Raw genomic sequence first — 19,612 nt, 5'->3', positions numbered from 1 at the left:
GCCTGTCGGGCGCTAGGATCCGCCACATAACACAAGCACTCCGATCACTCCAAGGCAAGTACAAATATGACTCACGTCATTCACACCAGCATGGACAATGATTGAGACATACCTCCCTAGACTACATGAAAAGAGACAGAGGAGCTGTCTCAGCATGTAGCCCAGGCCGGTATGACCCTGACCTTGAGTAGCATCTTAACCTTACCAAGTATGATGCCACAATATGAAGACATGATAAGCCAATTGTTGAAATTGATCAAGTATTGGTGTCATTCAAAGGGGATCCAATGCCTGTCAGCCTGGGATGACATGCTCGACAAGCCATGATGCTTCGCTAGGGACGGCTTGCACCTGTCACTCCTGGGCTTTCGGATATTGGCAAAGGCTCTTGCTACCCCCATAGTGCCTTTTTTAGGCAAGGCTCAAAAGACAAACCCACCTCCATAGGTATCAGAAGGGATAAGAAACTAAGAGTAATGCTACTCAACGCCAGAAGTCTAAACCTCAAGATGCATGCACTTGAAACTCTCCTTAGCATGGAGAACATAGTTATCTGTGCAGTAACAGAAACCTGGTTCAAGGTTCCAGAGAGCACCCCAGCACTACCAGGTTATACCTCATACCATGCTTTTCAGCCCCAAAACTTGGACCGAACCACAAAAGGAGGGGGAGTATCAATATTCGTCAAAGATACCCACACCTCCAGGTTGGTGGCACAGCATGAAGCATCAGAGACTATCCATGTGCAACTAACAGTGGGTAAAACTGCCTTCCAGTTTATAGCCTGCTACAGACCACCCTCCCAAACCCAGGAACCCCACTCGGCCTTCCTGAGAACACTGGAAAATATGAAGGTCTCTCCAAACACCATTATATTGGGCGACTTCAACTACCCAAACATAGACTGGGAGCATTACTCTAGCTCCAACACCCTAGCCCAAAGGTTCCTAGAATTTATAAACTCAAATGCTATGGAACAACTTGTTACCACTCCCACAAGAGGGAAAAACATACTGGACCTGATCATCACCAACATGGGGACTCTATGCTCCAGACCAGAAGTGTATCCCTCACTGGTAAGATCAGACCATAAAATAATCTCACTGGATATTCACATCCCGACCCCACCCCCTGCCCAGAAAACCACAGTGAAAAACTTCTCTAAAGCAAATTTCGCACTCCTCAGAACTGAGGTGGAATCCTTCAAAGCCCCTGGGCCTGTGGAAAATACGGCCCAGACCGCAGAATCCTTTATAAACGGATTCTAAACACACCTTCAGGAATGCATGGATCATGCAACCCCAAATAAAACCAAGACCCAATCCTCCAAAGGCAGACGTCCTGTCTGGTGGACCCCAGCCATAATCAAACCATACAATAGAGGGAGGAAGCTACTACATGATAGAGCAAAATCCCAAAAAGGGAAGGCATCTCTGATCAGTATTAGCAAAAAACTACCAGCACTCATAAAATCGTCTAAGGCCAGCTTCGAGAGAAAAATTGCACAGGACACTAAGGATAATCACAAGGCTTTCTTTAGTTATGTTAGGAACCTGGGTGGGAATTCCCAGATATGCTCAGAATTAGTCCAAAATGACAAAAAATACACCAAACCCACAGACATTGCCAACATCCTACCTGACAGGTTCAGCGCAAACTTCTCCCCCCCTCCCTACCAAAAGGGCAAATATCTATCCCAGCAGAGTGCTGCCCCCCTGACATCTCAGATGCTCAGGTAAGAGCCACCCTCTCCATAGCAAAAAACACAGCATCAATGGGACCAGACAGTGTCCCGGGCTGTGTCCTACATGAACTCCAAGAAGAGCTAAACCCAAACATAAAACTACTATTCAATCTCAGCCTTACTACAGGATATGTACCAGAGAGTGGCGTACAGCAACAGTGGTCCCTCTCCACAAAGGTGGTGCCTGAACGGATCCTGGAAACTATTGCCCCATAAGCCTGACTAGCTTGGTCTGCAAAGCTATGGAAAGGATCATCATGGACCTCATAAATAAAGATATTGGGGACCTACAGACACTGGATCCTACCCAGTTCGGCTTTAAGGGCAGATCCTGCCTCTTAAACCTGGTCGATTTCTTAGAAACAGTCACCAAGGCCATTGACGAGGGGAAGGTGGTCCACACAGCCTACCTGGACCTTGCAAAAGCCTTCAATACAATACCACACTCAGGCATTTTAGATAAGCTCACCAGCTTAAATATAAACCCCTATGTCACTAGATGGGTTGCAAACTGGCTCAAGGACAGAACCCACATGGTTAGAATTGCTGGAGCCATGTCAGACTACAAACCAGTTACAAGTGGCGTCCCACAAGGCTCAGTCCTGGGACCTCTCTTGTTCGATATATATTTCTTGGAGGTACAGGCCAACACGGAAGGACTGTGGCTGACCAAGTTCGCAGATGACTGCAAACTGGGTGCCATAATCGACTCTCCAGCTGACACAAGCATCCTCCAAAAGGGCCTCATAGAAACAGACAACCGGTGCCAGAGCCATGGCCTCAAGCTAAACGCCAAAAAGTGTATAGTTATCCCATTTGGCAAAAACAAAGTGCCCACAAATTACCACATAGGTGGTAATCTATTAAGTACAGAAGAAGTAATTAGGGACCTGGGGACCCAAGTTGATAGCAATCTCTCATTTGACAACCACGTGGCCAAAGTGGTTAGAAAAACATTTTATATAGTCCACCTAATCATGAAGGGATTCACATCTAGATCAGGGGAGGTCATCGTGCCTCTTTACTCATCCCTCATCAGGCCCATAATTGAGTACAATGCCCCTTTTGGGATGTACCTTACCAGACACCTGCAGCAACTGGAAAGACCCCAAAAGTACCTCACCAAGAGGATCAAAGGGCTCAAACAGATGCCATATGCTGCCTGGTTAAAGAAACTCCAGCTCTACTCAGTGGCATACCGCCTGCTCAGAGGCGATCTGTGCCTGATGTATAAAGCCATGTCCAACCCGGAATTAATGGACATGCTGCACCTCAGAAAAACCAAATCCCATCGAGCTATGCGCTCGAGAGACTTGAACCTCAGCACTGAAATAAATAGGACATGCTGGAGGGACAGATTCATAACCCAGAGGCTCCCTTCACTCTGGAATAAAATCCCAGTCCAGGTTAGGCAGAGTCCCTCATTGACTCTCTTCAAGAGGAATCTTGATGAGTGGATGGGAGATCGTAGGTTTACCCTGGGTATCACTTCTGTGTCACTGTTAGACAGAGGCACAGTATACCAACCTCGAAAAAGGGCATAGCAAAATTAATTTAAAATGGGTGGTGAAAGCCAAACACACTCTGGCTAGGCTTATAAATGCCCTAGGGCAGATAGCCTAGTATGAACCTATGAACAGCAAGCTGCTGATACTTGGGGCTAGTGTGGACTGTTTGTTGATTTTTTTTAAAGTTAAGAAACATTTCTTTACTTAATAATAAATAAGTAACACAAAGCACCCCCTGAACTGAATAGCAGCACTGACCTATGCTGTGAATGCACAAACAGTAGACAATACAAGAAAGAAGAGGTAAAACAAAAAATAAATAAATACACTTTTGTTAATGATTGCTATAGTCAGCACATAAGCTAGCTAAAATGTGTTAAAATTTAGTGCTAAACATAAGAAAACCATTTCCTTGCAGATATTGAGTTGCTGTCTTACCATATGGCCTGCCTAGCGATCTGAACCCTGGGCAGCCACCCAAATCACATGATTATATGCCCAGATTCCTAAAGAATTGGACCACATCATTACACCGAAGCACACTTTTGGAATCTGACCCCAGTGTAAGCCTGCTTTATATATAGGCCTTACAACAGAGTAAGTCACATATACCAGGAGCAGTTCTTTTGGAATAGGACAGGCTTACACCAGAGTGAGTCAGTTACACCAGATCAAGTCTTTTGGAATCCTGCACATAATCTGCTAATGCTAAATCTTCAAGTACCAACTACCTGAATATTCACAGTTAGTTATAACACATAGTATACAGTTTGGAAAACAATAAATTCCTTATTTAAAATGTCACCCATCATGGAGTTGTAATAATATATGCAGAATCTGAGGTCAGGAATGGACAGTGCGTTAAGAATCCTCCAGTGTACTCAACATAAACTATACAGACATTCTACAGTGGTGAGTTTTTGATTCTATATTTTTTTTATTATTTATTTTAACATTTATTGACCGGGAAAGTCCAACCAGGACAGAGTCTATTTTCAGCAGAGGCCCAGGGAGAAACACTCCAGATGCATGTCTTTGGAATGTAGGAGGAAACCAGAATACTAGGAGGAAATGAACATGAACACAGACTTCACGGAGAAGGCACCACAGTTTTGCTGCGAGGCAACATTAACCACTGCACCATAATTCATTAAGAAATAACCCTCCAGAAACAAATTCTGTATTAAATAAGAGTGCTTAGAAACCGTAGCATTTCATAAGTAATGCACAGTACATTCATGAAGAATTTAATGAGATGGGAAGCACTATACATGCCAGAGCAGCCTGTTGGGGTTACAACATATCCAGATGTCTTTATCATGTCATGTACCCCCCTCCACCCATATGGTGCCAGTTGTGATCTGCTTATACAAGTAAGGGCCAAGTTATTCATGAGCTATGCACTTCAATTTGGGAAGCCCTAAATCTTATGTTGTATAGTTGTATTCCTAAGGTTGAACTCCAGTATAACACAAGACACGTCATTGTGTACGTCTGTGTAAGCATATTCCACACATTGAACAGAGAACAGTGCCAGACACCAGTTACATATTATAACTGAAATTTCCTTTTCTGTAATTTACCATCCTTCCCAGCTAATATTTTCAGTTTCTAAATGAAAGCACAAACCTCATTTTTCACAAAGCAGTTTTTTTCTACCATCTTTTGTGACCATAGTTATAAAACAGAAAGTAAAATTAAATTAGTTTATATGGGTATAACCTAACCCACAAAGTAATGATTCCTACTGCGAGCAAATAATGGTATTTTTCAATAATATTGTAAAATAATAATAAACTCTGTTACAGGTTGTGGCAAATTAATGACTGTTAAACTGTAATAAAAATCACCATTCTTCAAAATTATTTCAGTGCTATGCTGAAAATGCTGAATTGTTTTTTTTTTTTTTTTTTTTTTTAATTATATGTATTTTCTGTGAACATGCTGTCAATGCCTTTTATAACCTGACCATATGACAGTCAAATCTCTGAAAAGGGGAAATATGGTTTTCTGGCAAAAATATAAGGATTTCCATTCTCTAAAATCCGGAAGACCATTTTTGGCAAAGAATGTTTTCCTTTTAAACATGATTTTGAAAGTGAAATGTGTTTTAGTGGTTCATGTTTTCCACAGAAAATCCTGTAACCTTTAACTGCTGTTTGTGCATACTACTGCCGTTTGTTCCCTGCCTTGCAAATGAGATATTAATATATAGTTCTTTAGCAAAGAAAGGTATGACTATCTACTTCCAGCATCTGTGCTTCAAACTTTGATCCATATGTCAAAAAGAAAATGCCAGCCTCCTTTCTAGTACTAATTATAACAGAAAAAGAAAATATTAATTTAACTCTCATGCTATTACCTCCGAATTTCAGCAGTTGTCCTCATTCCTAAAGAAATATTAATACATTTTTTCACAGTATCAGATGAGTTTCCCATATGCACTGTTAACAGTGAAATATGAATTCTGTTTCTACACTTCACCAACAACCCTTCCTCCCTGGCTCTGCTCAGGAGGATAAGCTTTGAACTATTTGAATCTATTGTTACTGTTCATCTACCCACTTCCACAGCATCAAGAGATTGTATATACCCACATCACACTTCATCCCAGACCGTATCTGGCACAGCATATTTTAACTAGTTAGAAGTACTAGTAAATGACCATGACACAGACTTTGATCAAGCAGTCAAGTCATCAGGTTAGAATAGTAGGAAATATCAAAACTGCCTGCTCCAGTAATGACTTTGTGTCCGATTATGCCTGACTAGTCACTAGACAATAAATCCTGTGATTATAACTGGACAGAGTCAAACTATGTCAGGACTGATCACTGTATTGAACCTGCTACAGTAATGAATAGTCATTATCTTATGTCTAGCTTGTCACTGCATAGTACCTGCTCTAGAGATGATTGATCACCACCTGGCCTTGCCCAAGTATTCGTCATTGCATAAAACTTGTGTGATGATGACTGATCATTGCCCAGCCATTCTTAACTAGTCACTGTGCAATACCTCCTCTAAAAAAATGATTGATTATATGATCATGCTTAAATTGCCACTGCACATTATCTGCTCTGATGATGATTGGTCATTGTTCTCTTAAACCTAACTGGTCACTGCATATACCTTGTTCAATTCATAGATTCATATATTCATAGATTAGTACTAGGCTAGCTGCCCTTTTGGGCCATTTAAAACCTAGCCAGTTACCCCATGTGAGAATCAAACCCTGCACATTGTCTCTTTCAGGTAAACACCTTAACCATTATGTCATCCTCACACCCCAATGATGACTAGTCATTGGTTATGCCTGACAACATTGCACTGTACCTTTGCAATAGAAATATTTCAGTGACTAGCTGTTACAGATCACTACACAATACAACTCTGAGGATGAGAGACCAGTGTTTGATCCCAACAGTGTTTCTCACTAAAGAGTGCACACCATGATGATTGCTCACAGCTTATCACTGTGGCACTAGTCAATGTACAGGACCTGCTCTGATGATGATTGTTCCATGTCTTACTATAGCTAAATGCTCCTGATAATGATTGGCCAGCATTTTTTTCATATCTCAGCACTGGTCACTGCCTGGTACCTACTCTAGTAGACAATGTGTAGCTAGAGCAGCACAAGTCAGTGCAAAGGAACTGTCCTAAAGATCACTGATTCAGTTTATTACCATACCTGAGTGGTCACCACATACTACCTTCTCCAATAAGGATCAGGGTATTCTAATAATGGTAATCTCTCTGCAGGTTATCACACTTTTTACTAATTCCATTTTCTTAGTTGTGTAACCAGGATTTGGGGATTGTAGGAAACATCGTGCGAGGAAGAACCCATGTGATGATTAGCGAGTCTTGTAAGAGAGGAAATACATGGACCCGTAATCAACATGCAAGCATCTTTGTATGTCATGCAGTAAACAAAGCAAAGATGAAGCATCAAGCGTCTGGCATGAGAAAAAGAAAGCATATTGTAATATTTACAACAGTAACAAAACTGACTTTCATTAAACATGCTATCACAAACAAGAATAATTTGAAATGATCAACCACAAGATAAAGTGTGGGCAGAGGCAACATCTGTAAATATTAGAATGATGAACAAATCTGCACATATCAGCATTATGCTTTGCAGAAAAATAAGTTGCAATTTTTCCAGGATTTTTTAATATTAATCTAATATATTCAATGACTATTCGGTAGAGTGCAAGAATTCACCTCAAGACCAGAGTAAAGCGAAGCTCGGGAAGTAAATCTGGACATTCATGTCAAGATACACATTAAGAGTTATGAGTGGAGAAACTCAATCATAAATTATCGCAGTGCATGGAGCAGTATCTGCTCTATGCACTGCCAGTTATGGAAAAGAAAGTGGTTTCACTATGAATAGTCATGTTTTCTGAAATTAAGAAGTTATTGAACTAGCAAAATAACTAAAGCCTTGGGATGTCACTAGTCAAAACAGTGACACTCCCAAAGTCACAAAACAATTTTTTTTCAAGGGCAAGCCCCACTTCACTGAACACACACACTTTTTCTCATATGTTAATTATAGATACTAATGTCAAACATTCAGGATATAGAAAGTTAGGTTCATTGCTGCCTTTGTGTGTGTGTGTGTGTGTGTGTGTGTGTGTGTGTGTGTGTGTGTGTGTGTGTGTGTGTGTGTGTGTGTGTGTGATCACTGTACAGAGGGGAGTAGGAATTTTTGATTCCCCCACTGTTGCATGGTCGTAGAGGTTGGAGGGAGTGCAGTTTAATTTTTTTTTGTTTTTTTTCAATTAGTTTAGTGTTTATCTTTTGATATGTGTTTTTGTATTCAAGATTTTTTTTGACAACCATGCAGTTATGCATTAAATTATCAAGACGAGATTTACAGCAATGCGTACTATATCTGCTTAAGTAATAAAGCATGAAAGAGCACTTGCTGTGGTAAGATAATAGTATATCTGGAAATTAAGTGGATAATGCATGAAGCAAAACAAAGTAACCTACTTAGTCCTAAGTTTGACATTATACAATCTCAAAGCACATTCTGAAGATCATTTTTATGATTACAAAGTAGATAATTTCCACGATCATTTCCACGTTTTAGAGGATACAGATTGTTACATTACTTTAACACAGATGTTCTCTGCTTCAGTAAATCTTTTATTTGGGGTATTATTACACATTCCATTCAAATCCAATGTTACGCATCAAACAGCATCATGTATTTTATTTACCTAGCTGTCAACCCCTTAGTTGTCCAAATGCACCATAAATTAGCATGTTTTTTCTAAACTGCATTTTCATCTTTCATAGCTTCAATTTATCTCCGTTGTTTTTCTCTTTCTACATTGTAGAAACAAAAAATTATTATGTTGCTTCATATTCAGGCAGCAGCTTTGTAATATTGCTTGACTGTTAACTGCCTTTATTTCATAAAGAAGTCTACAAAAACATAATGTCATTCCCTGCAGAAGGTTAAATAGCTCAGATTATCCTACAAAACTGCTTCAGACTGAAGGGAATCATCATTTTCATCAGTGAACCACAAACAATTTCATGCTCATGCCACCATATGTAAAATAAAGTATATGATTCAATGATATTTGACATTAAACTATCATTATGTAAACCAGGTAAATATATTGGAGCTGGCTGTATGTTTTGAGCGAAGTAGGCAGACCTCAGTTTTTATGACAACAGTTTAAACAATGGGATTGTACTAATTTGTATGTAGAACTGTTAGGGTTCTTTCACTGCTGCTATGCTGAGAAACCATTATTGGTCTGACAAAATGGAAATTAATGTTCAAGGGACATTTTTCTACTTTACTGCTCTATACGAAATTTTATTCTGTTCTCATTTACTATTATTTGAATATAACTGCATTTGTCTGTTGATTTATTGTTTAAATGATGACTGATTGTGCTTCCCTAGTATGTTGCAGTCTGCTACAGACTACAGAAAACACATGTCCAGTACAGACTGTCAAACTGTATATGCTAACAATTGCAGCATTTGAATTCCAGGTCCCGTGCCATGGAATAAGGAAGCTGGTCAGCCTACAGTAAATACAAACACAAGTTTACTATTCATTATAAGCATGGATGTTCATTCATACTGATCACTGCTGCAGTAGCCTTGATTATATGGGTTGTATCCTGACAAATAGATATAATGGGTCTATATTACACCGAACTCACAGGAGTTCGAACATTGTAATAGCAAACCGTGAAGTTCGAAACCCAATAATTCCGAAAACACAGAACAGTGATTTTTTTTTTTTTTTTTTGGGGGGGGGGGGGATCGCTGTTCCATTACAAAAAAAAAAAAAAAACACACTTTAAGCTTAAACTAATATGGGGGGCTGTGCCCCCCCACCCCTCTACTTAAATATACCAACTCCAAGATAGCACCACAGTGGAGGAAATAGCAAAGCCCCAAAAATGGCCCACCAATTTTTTTCCCTGGGGGTGGGGGGAAATCAGTGTGCCATGGCTTTGTTATTTTCGTATTTCAAACATTTGGGTTCAATATTACAGCATTCGGACTCCTGCGAGTTCAACATTGTAATATGGACCCACTATACCAACTAGCCAGCTTACAAAGCTTCAGCCATCTTCCATGTGTCTTTTCAAAAATATCAAGAATCCCTCTCTTGGGTGAAAGATCTCTTGGACAAGCTAGGATTCCAAGAGTACATTCAATGGTCCTTCTTGACTCGCACAGGATTGTGCCCATGGAATGTCAACTAGACACCTCAATTAAAATGGCTTTCCTTCCACACAAAAAAAAACAGATCTATATTTAGATCTATTTCTAAGGTTTTCCACTCAGTCTTCTGTCACTGCAAAGGAATACCTCAGGATTTTGGGCCTCATGGCAACTATGATTCTCATGATACCCCTGGCAAGACTCAATATGTGAAATCTCTTTGGTGCAAGCATCAAGACCCTTTATCTTTTCAGATCTCAGTACTGGGGTTTGTCAGAAGAAAAATCACTTAAATCAAGATCTGACCTTTTCCCTCCCTGCTCCTAAGTAGTCAGTCTTCACAGATACTTTGGACTTTGCTTGGGGAGCAGTTTCTGGAGAGATAATAGTCCAGGGGGAGTGGGACACCAGGGACAGACATAAGCACATAAATATCAAGAAGATGCTTGGCCTGATCAAGGTACTCAATTCTCTGAACCATCTTTGGTCTCCAGGACCTCTTCAAGTTGCTACTGACAATACCACAGTGATGTGGTACATCAACAGTCAAAGGGGAACCAGGTCATAACCCCTTTGCAGACTAGCCATGTTAGCTTTGGATATAGTTTCACAGCACAGTCCAACTCTACAGGCATCCTACATTCCATCAGAGCAAAACTGTGTGGCAGAAAAGCTGTGCAGGACAAGGGCAGACCCTCCAGAATGAAACTAGATCTAGGAGTCTTCCAAGATTTCATTCATCTGTGGGGAGTTCCTCAAGTAGAACTTTTTGCCTCCTCTCTGAACAATCAACTGGCAAAATTCTGTTCCAGGACTCCATGCAAGAAGGCCTGGAAGACAGAGATCTTTTCTTTTGACAAGAATGATCCTGCTTGCCTTTCCACCATTTACACTAATATCCATGTTATTTCTGAAGATTCAGAAGGAATCGCCCAAGATTATTGTGGTGTATCCCTTCTAGCCCAGGCAACCATGGTTCACCCATTTTTTGGAAATGGCTAGGGCAATTACCACAAGCTTCTTCATAGAATGGATCTACTCACACAGAAACAGGGGTGTTTGATAGAACCCTGTCATCCAGGCAGACAGTTGAAGATGATTGATGTCAGGGTGCAACACATTTAAGGCACCTGTTTTCTGAGGACATGCAGCAGGTACTAATAAAGGCAAGAAAGCCTGCTACTAAAAATCATATATTAGCAAACAGAAAAGGTTTTTTAGCTTGTGCCAACAACATAACCACCACCCATTCAGGGCTAGTTGTTCTGTGGTTTTATAATGTTTGTGTGAGTTACTATCCTATGGCCTTTATTATTCCTCTATCAAGGTTCATTTGTCGTCCATTTCAATATGTCTGCCCATGGTTCCGGTTTCAAGGCTGTCACATGTCAGAGTGATTTTAAGGGATTTTGAATAACAGGCCTCCAAGTAAACCAATGGCCCTCCTCAGGACCTTAATTTTGCATTACAGGAGATAACACTTGCTCCATTTGAAACAGCTAATCTGGTTGACTTGTGGTTCTTAACATGGAAAACAGTTTTACTGATTGCTCTGACCTCTGCAAGAAGGGTATCTGAGTTGCAAGCTTTTATGGCACGTTAACCCTACCTCATTTCCCAGAAGGATATGCTTTCTTTGGGGACTATTCCTCCATTTTATGTCTAAAGTTGCATCCAAGTTTACTTTAGGACAAACTATCCATCTCCTCATTTTTCATTCCTAAACCTACAAATGAGAGAGAAGGGTATTCCATACCTTGGATGTCCACAGACAACTGAGGTACTATCTTGACAGAACTAAATCTTTCAGATTTTTTGATCACTTGTTCATTTCTTGTAAAGGTAAGAAGAAGGGACAATCTGTGTCAAAACAGACCATTTCCAAATTGTTATCTAAGGCTATTACATTTTACTGTACTCACCACGACAAATCTATCCCAGGCACGGTCAAGGCACACTCTAGAAGGACATTGACTTCCTCTATTGCTTTTTTGGAAAGGGTTGAATTCTAGAAGCTGCTACTTTGTCCTCTGTACATACATTTACAAACACAAGCTTGATTCCTTCTCTAGGTCTAAATCGTGCTTTGCTGGTATGATTCTCCAGGGGTTCCTAAACCCTTTACCTTCCACCTCTCAAATACAGTTAAATAGCAGCGATCAATATGATGAACATAGTACAGTTGTTTAATTTCAACTTACCATAACAGCAGATGTTTGAATGATCACTGCTGCAGTAGCCCTCCATCCTTCCCCCTTATTTTTTTGGGGGGTTTTTTTGTGTCAGTGTGTGGGCAGTTATTTTTTATTCTTAGCCTTGCCTTTCAGGGATCAGCTTCCCTCTCTCTCTCTGCTGGCAGGAAATCTCTGAAGGGCCTCACACTTCAAACGTTTCTTTTACTCAGCTCATGAGGTTTGACAGTTCAGGTGTATGAATGGTGCTCTGAAGCTTTAGAAGCTGGTTGGCTGTTATTTCCTTGGCAGGATATAACCCATATAATTAAGGATGCTACAGCAGTGATCATTCAAACATCTACTGTTATGATAAGTTCAACTTAGACAACTGTATTTTCCGCTGAATTAGCTAAAGTAAAAACTATTTTATAATCAGAAAGCAGTTTTTACATAAGAGCAGAATCACAGAAATAAGAAATGGTAACAAAAATCCTTGTACAGGATCTGTTCATTACCATTCCACATCAACTTTATGTACTCAGTCAGTTTTTAAAAGTATAATTGTATAAAAATCTAAGTATTACCATATGTGTTCACTGTTCTAGGTCCGCTGGGGAGAAAAAGGCTCAACAGAAGAAGGGGCAAAGCTGGAGAAAGCAAAAAATGCTAGAGTCAAAATGCCAGAACAAGAATATGAAGATCAGCCACCAAAAATTCTCAATAATGGTTTCCGTAAACCACCTTCCCCTCGAAAATGGTACTCTCCAATTAAGGTAAGTTTCCAGCAAATTTTTTTTTTTTTACAGTTGTTCAGACAAAATATCAGTTTGCCTCTAAATACAGAGGGATATGTAGATTTCCATACTAAGCAATCACACAAACACTAAAGATCTTGGACAGAAAGCAAATTCTTTGAAAAGCATGATTACATCTGTAAAAAATATAAATAATGTCTAATGAACTTAATGCCCCCCTTTCAACTCAATGACCCCACTGCTTATGCAAAATCCTTTACTGCCAAATTGTATGCACATGTAAAAAGCTACATAGATGCATCTGTCCGCCTAAGAAATAAATACGCCAAACTCAAAAACAAATCCCTATGGTAGAACCCAAATATAAACAGGCTCTATAATAAAACTTAAAAAAACTAATTGCACTTAAAAATAAATACAACTTTTAAGATGCAAAAAATGCAAGATATGAAATAAAAATTGCCACCCATATTTTGCTTCTTATATGATTTTGAGTCAGCAGTGGCAGACACTATGTGTACTGTGCTGTGTTGCTAATGCCTGGCTCATACATACAAGATTATATTACCATGAAATACACTGCCTGCTGAGATCCCTTAATCAACTGATAGGCCTATAATATTCCTGGATCTAGCCCCTTAGTAAAACTTAGCGGCAGATCTGTGGAGAAGAAATATCTTCCCTTCTCCCCAAGATGAGAAAGGTGATAACAGGCTGTTTTATCTTATGAACTCTGCAGATTCCTCCAGCATCCACATTGCTAAGTGTACATGTGTCTCTTACATGATGGTCAGAGGCAAAACACCAGCTTATGACGAGCCAGTGCAGTCACCATAGCTATTACAGTGGCAATGAATTTACTCAGGAGGAACACTGAGAAAAACCGCTGCCATCTTCTGAATGAAACATAAAATAAGAGGACTAACCATATCTTTAATCTCCATTAACTGTTTAAAGAGAATAAAACATATCTAAGTGATTATTAAATGAATAAAAATAGCATATTCAAAAAAAAACTAACAAAATGTATTCCATCTTAGTTAGGCTGACACATTGTATTTGAGAATGCAGATGTATGCTTCATTTGTCATAACATAGCCCATCTTCGTACTGCTTTTGCATCCATAAGTTATTACTGCCTTTATGCACAACAGTACAATTTTAGGAGTATGCAGTCAACATCAAAGGGAAGCCAGTTTTAGACAGGGCTCAGTAAATTATAAATGGATTTAGTAAACCACAGAAATAAAAAAGGGAACACACATCATAAAGCTGGTCATAAAACCATTGTGTAAAAAAGCAGTTCTAAGTATTACCCATTAATTAGAATTCATAGGTTCATAGGTAAATACTAGGCTGTCAGTCTGCAGACTATTACAAGCCTGGATCTGTGACGTAAAGACCTTAACCACTAAACCCTTAGTAAAGGTGTAATCTAGTGTAATTTGCAATATATTTGCAATATATTTTCTATTAATCCATTCATATGTTATGGTTATGTGACTTGGTGGCAGATTTGCCTATGCACTTGTCCCAACCTTATGAATTTCATGTATAAGCATAAAACTGATTGATAATTGCCAAATACCATGTCAATGTAAAAGTTTCTTTTTTTCTTTTATAATGTATATAAAATACATTTTTTAAAAAATTTTTTTCAAACTTGTTATAAGTGATAGTTAGGTGTTATTTTTTAACACAGTCTTATGTTTTTTAACACAGTCTTATGTTTTTGATAAATTTTTTATAAGTAATAAGTGTGGAACTATTTATTGTTCTAATTTCAGATTTTTAGGGAATGCTAGTTCCAATTTTATGTATGGATGTGTAAGGTACAACTTTAAGATTTGCACATTATCCAAAAGTCAATTATATAATTGATTAATTGTTGATTTTGGCGGGCTTTTATGTTTGTATATAAGGTATGTACTTTGGTTATATGTTGTTCTGATGAAGACAGTCGTGGACTGTGGAAAGCGCTTAACCACTTTTGTACTAATAAATTCTTATTGTTCGAGCATTGAGTCCGGCTTCCTGGTGTTGTTTTGCTGTGTTCCAGCCAGCTGTTCCTGTTCGTTGACCACTGGGATTACTTTTTTCTACCTTAACCATTATGTCAACCCCGACTTCCATTCTTGATCAGATGCTATGCATTCTAGATTAGCTCACCACCTACATTTCCGAGTAAATGCTGTCAGGCAATCTAATTGTTTATCTTTTATTTTAAAGGAAAGCTCCACCTTGAAGTTAAACAAATGTTTTTCTCCATTGTGTCTGTGTTTTCTGTCCAATGATATTGTATAAAAATCACTCTAGATGCATCTCTTACAACTTTAATACACTTTTTCCACAAAATTACCAACATGGAATGTGCTATATTAACATGATCTTGTTTTAATGCTTTCTTGTCCCTTTCAACAACTCCATTTCAAGTACATTTTATGGACTCATGCTAGACGTAAGGAAATAATGCTGTCTTCCCATCCCATCCCATTGATGCACAGTAGTAACAGTGTGAATCATAGACATCACATACACTTTCTTTTACAGGGGTGATTGCATCTGTTTCCTGAATGACCATTATATACATTTCTCACAGAGCCTGTTTTAAGCTATTCCCAGCAGTTATACAGTTCCACCCAAAAGAGAGTATCAACATTGCAGACTTTTCTAAGGATTGTCATTTTCCAGCCCTTACAAGTAATGGCAGGCTCTCTCCCACATTTTCCTGAGTTGTCAAAGATACTAGTGCAGTGCAAGAGCTGTAAGTCATCACCTCAAAGAACTGCAGTGCTACTCATTAGTGTCTGCAACAGTAGGAATATGATTTTTTGTTATCCTGAATGTTGAATGGAGAAATGTGTTAATGTGTTTTCTGTTTTTGCTTAAAAGTATTTATAATCACGATACAAAAAGGTACAACTATCTCTTCTTGAATTGGTGTTATGATTTTTTTTAAACTGAAGCACAAATGCTTTCATACATATTTTACTCCCTTCTATGGCACTGCTACTCCTTGATTTGTTATAATGCAGCATACCAACACTTCATCTAAACCATAATCATTGAGCATGACAAATCAGTAGTTGTGTGTGTAAGACTAACACCACTTTCTATAAAATTGTTTGTTACAGAAAAAGCAGCTTATAACAAAATTACTATTCAAAAATGTGATCATCTATTAGGATTGCCAGATTTTTAACCGCCCAAAGTGGAACATTCTTTCTAAAACTTGAGATTGTGCAGGACAACTTATAACATCACTGAGTGGAAATTTCTTATTCCCAAACTAAAGACTCTGATTTGCAATGTTGATTGCTAATGCAACTTTATATGATATTAAGATGACTTTGTGACATTTAGAGACGGGGCACAAAATATTTTTTCTTGTAAAAATCCAGTATTTGCCATTTTTACCCCCTTGCAAGACAGAACTGTCCAAATCAGGACTGCTCAGCAAAAAGACAGTTGATAACCCTATTGTGATGAAATTCAGGAGTACTAGTGGACAAAAGCTGTAAATAAACGTGTGGTCAGCAAGAGGTGGATGTTGTATTTTTGCGAGTTCAAACTTTTGCTCTGGCTACATTCTATGGACACTATAAATTGAAGTGCGATTCACAGCGCACCTGTGTATTTTAATTTATTTATTTATGATCAATTCCCTGAACATAACTTCAGTATATTGTGTGTTCTCATAATAGTTTCCAAGAAATTTATCTCTAGAGTTTTACTTTAGAGGTGAACTTCATGGAATCCATATCTTGAGCATATAACAAGCTGATTATGATCAGAAATGCTATCAAACTGATCAGTGTAGTATAGCCATTCATGATAGCTGACCTTAAATACTAACCTTGAAAAAATTTCTTTCTTTCTTTCTTTCTTTATTACATTTGTTTACCGGGATAGTCCGACTGGGCCAGCAACCCATTTTCAGCGGAAGCCCAGGGGGAAAAGCCACAAGAAAAGTTAAATGACAAGTATATGAACTACAAAAATAGGAAATAGCAATATACAGAATAAACAGTGTATACAATATAAGGAATTAATATTAACAGGAATAATGCAATCAATCTATACAGAGATTAAAAATACATTTTTTTTTGCAGTTAAAATAATTTTAGATATCTGTCATGCATTCATAGGCAACTAATAACTGAGACTGTACATAGCTCAATGACATATGATAATCCATTATACTAAGAAAGAAATAATTTATTCAATATCTGGGAAACTTCATACACTTTCTATATGACAAGGAAAAATATTAATGATGTGCACTTTCAGGGTGAAGACAAAACACACAGCTATCCCTGATACACCTTTCTGCAGTATTCCAGGATATACCCAGTACTAACAATGATACACTGAATTATTTGATCATTTTGTATTAAATGTTTATTCAAAAATTTTAAACCTTTAGGTAGGGAAATTAAATGGAAGAAAAATTAAGGAATAAATAAAAAATGAGCCCCAGTCAAATAAAATTTTAAAATTTGTCACCAAAATAAGAGCATGTTTTCCTTGCTTTAACAAAAGTCTAAGTAAAATATCTTGTTAATTACTGATTTTCTTAACTATACCTAAAACTAAGCACAAATTACTTTTAATATCCAATACTATCTTTATCTCTATATCATGACAGTTCTCCAAAGAAAACATCTCTAAAAATATTATTCCAATTAATAATAGGAAAATGTGTACATTTCCAATTTACTGCAATTCTGCATCCAACAAAGATAAGTAGCCCCCAAACTTATTTAGGTTTGGATTATGTTAGTAAATTCCAGGAGAGGATTTCTAAGTAGTTGCACTGAAACTGATAAGAAAAGTTATGTTTCCTATAAACTAATAGTTTTCTGATTCTTTCTACAGGAATTCTACCATCAGACAATGTGGAATCACATGAACCCATACTCCTCAGTATAAGTGGCCAGAGCAGGACTTCCGGAATCAGGCCTACTATGTAAGCCTGTTTAAAGGCCTTATAATGAAGAAAGTCCTGCTCTGGTTGCTTACATGAAGAGGAAGCTTTTTGGAATCAAGGGAAACTTGCACTGAAACCATTCAGGCGGATCTGGCCCTATGCAGCTTTCTACCTATCATTAGATATGTCTCTTTAATAACTGTTGAAAAATCTGCATATGTAAACTGCATTTGCTTAACAATTAAACTATTTCTAAACAGACTAAACCCAGAGGTACCTAAAGATTTTTCCATTTATTACAAATAATATATACAGTGGATATAAAAATTTACACACCCCTCTTAAAATGCCCAATTTTTTGTGCACACCCTTAAACTAATACTTTGTTGAAGCACCTTTTGATTTAATTACAGCACGTGGTAGCATTGTCGTCTCATAGCAAGACGTTGTCCCGTTCGATTCTCAGCTAGAGCGTCTTCTGTGTGGAGGCATACGTGAATGGGGCGTGCCCTCGTTGAGGGTTGTGCGTCAGAGCTGGTAACCCGGTTCGTAAAAATCCACTACCAATCATTAGCGGACCGGAGTTCTGCTGTGGCGACCCCTAACCGGGAAAAGCCAAAAGACACAAACAAACAAATTCAGTCTTCTTGGGTACACACCTGCCATTAATTAAAGAGACTCTGATTAACCCCAAATAAAGTTCAGCTGTCCTAGTAAGATTTTCCTGACATCTACTCAGTTGCCTGCTACAGCAAAAGCCATGGTTCACAGACAGCTTACAAAGCATCAAAGGGATCTCATTGTTGAAAGGTATCAGTCAGAAGGGTAAAAAACATTTCCACAGCATTGGATACATCATGGCACACACTGAAGACAGTCATCAAAAAGTGGAAAAAATACAGGACAACAGTGACATTGCAAAGAACTGGAAGTCCCTCCAAAATTGATGAAAAGTCCAAATGAAAACTGGTCAGGGAGGCTGCCAAGAGACCTACAGCAACACTGAAGGAGCTGCAGGAATTTCTGGCAAGTACTGGTTGTGTACTACATGTGACAACAATCTCCCGTATTCTACACATGTCTGGACTATGAGGTAGGATTGCAAGACGGAAGCCTTTTCTTACACAGAAAAACATCCAGGCCCTGCTAAAATTTGAAAAACAATACATAAAGTCACTCAAAAGCATGTGGGAAAATGTGTTATGGTCCGATGAGACCAAGGTTGAACTTTTTGGCCACAATTCCAAAAGGTATGTTTGGCACAAAAACACTTCGCATTACCAAAAGAAAACCATCCCCATGGTGAAGTATGGTGGTGGCAATATTATGCTTTGGGGTTGCTTTTCTTCAGCTGGAACTGAGGCTTTAGTCAAGGTGGAGGGAATTATGAACAGTTCCAAATACCAGTCACTTTTGGCCCAAAACCTTCAGACGTCTGCTAGAAAGCTGAAGATGAAGAAGAATTTCACCTTTCAACACAACAATCACCCCAAGCATACATACAAATCAACAAAAGAATGGATTCACCAGAAGAAAATTAAAGTTTTGGAATGGCCTAGCCAGAACCCAGACATAAATCCAATATAAAATTTGTGGGGTGACCTGAAGAGGGCTGTGCACAAGCAATGCCCTTGCAATGTGACAGATTTGGAGAGCTTTTGCAAGGAAGAGTGGGCAAATATTGCCAAGTCAAGCTGTGTCATGCTGATAGACTCCTACCCAAGAAGACTGAATGCTGTAATTAAATCAAAAGGTGCTTCAACAAAGTATTAATTTAAGGGTGT

The 19,612-nt window shown here is 38.5% G+C and overlaps 1 protein-coding gene across 1 annotated transcript in view; it reads left to right on the top strand.

Moving 5' to 3' along the window:
• The window catches only part of ANTXR1 (ANTXR cell adhesion molecule 1), a 1,493,128-nt gene that overhangs the window by 1,303,751 nt on the left and 169,765 nt on the right, over positions 1-19,612 (top strand). Inside the window, exon 16 of the mRNA XM_044083028.1 lies at positions 12,749-12,916. Within this exon, the coding sequence (XP_043938963.1) occupies positions 12,749-12,916 (168 nt within the window). The remainder of the gene's footprint in view (positions 1-12,748; positions 12,917-19,612) is intronic.

The sequence above is a fragment of the Protopterus annectens genome, chromosome 9.part0 (assembly GCF_019279795.1).
Source record: "Protopterus annectens isolate FY-2018-M chromosome 9.part0, PAN1.0, whole genome shotgun sequence".
Lineage (NCBI taxonomy): Eukaryota > Metazoa > Chordata > Ceratodontiformes > Protopteridae > Protopterus > Protopterus annectens.
The sequence above is the reverse complement of the archived record's forward strand: the minus strand, read 5'-3'. Positions and strand labels throughout refer to the sequence as shown.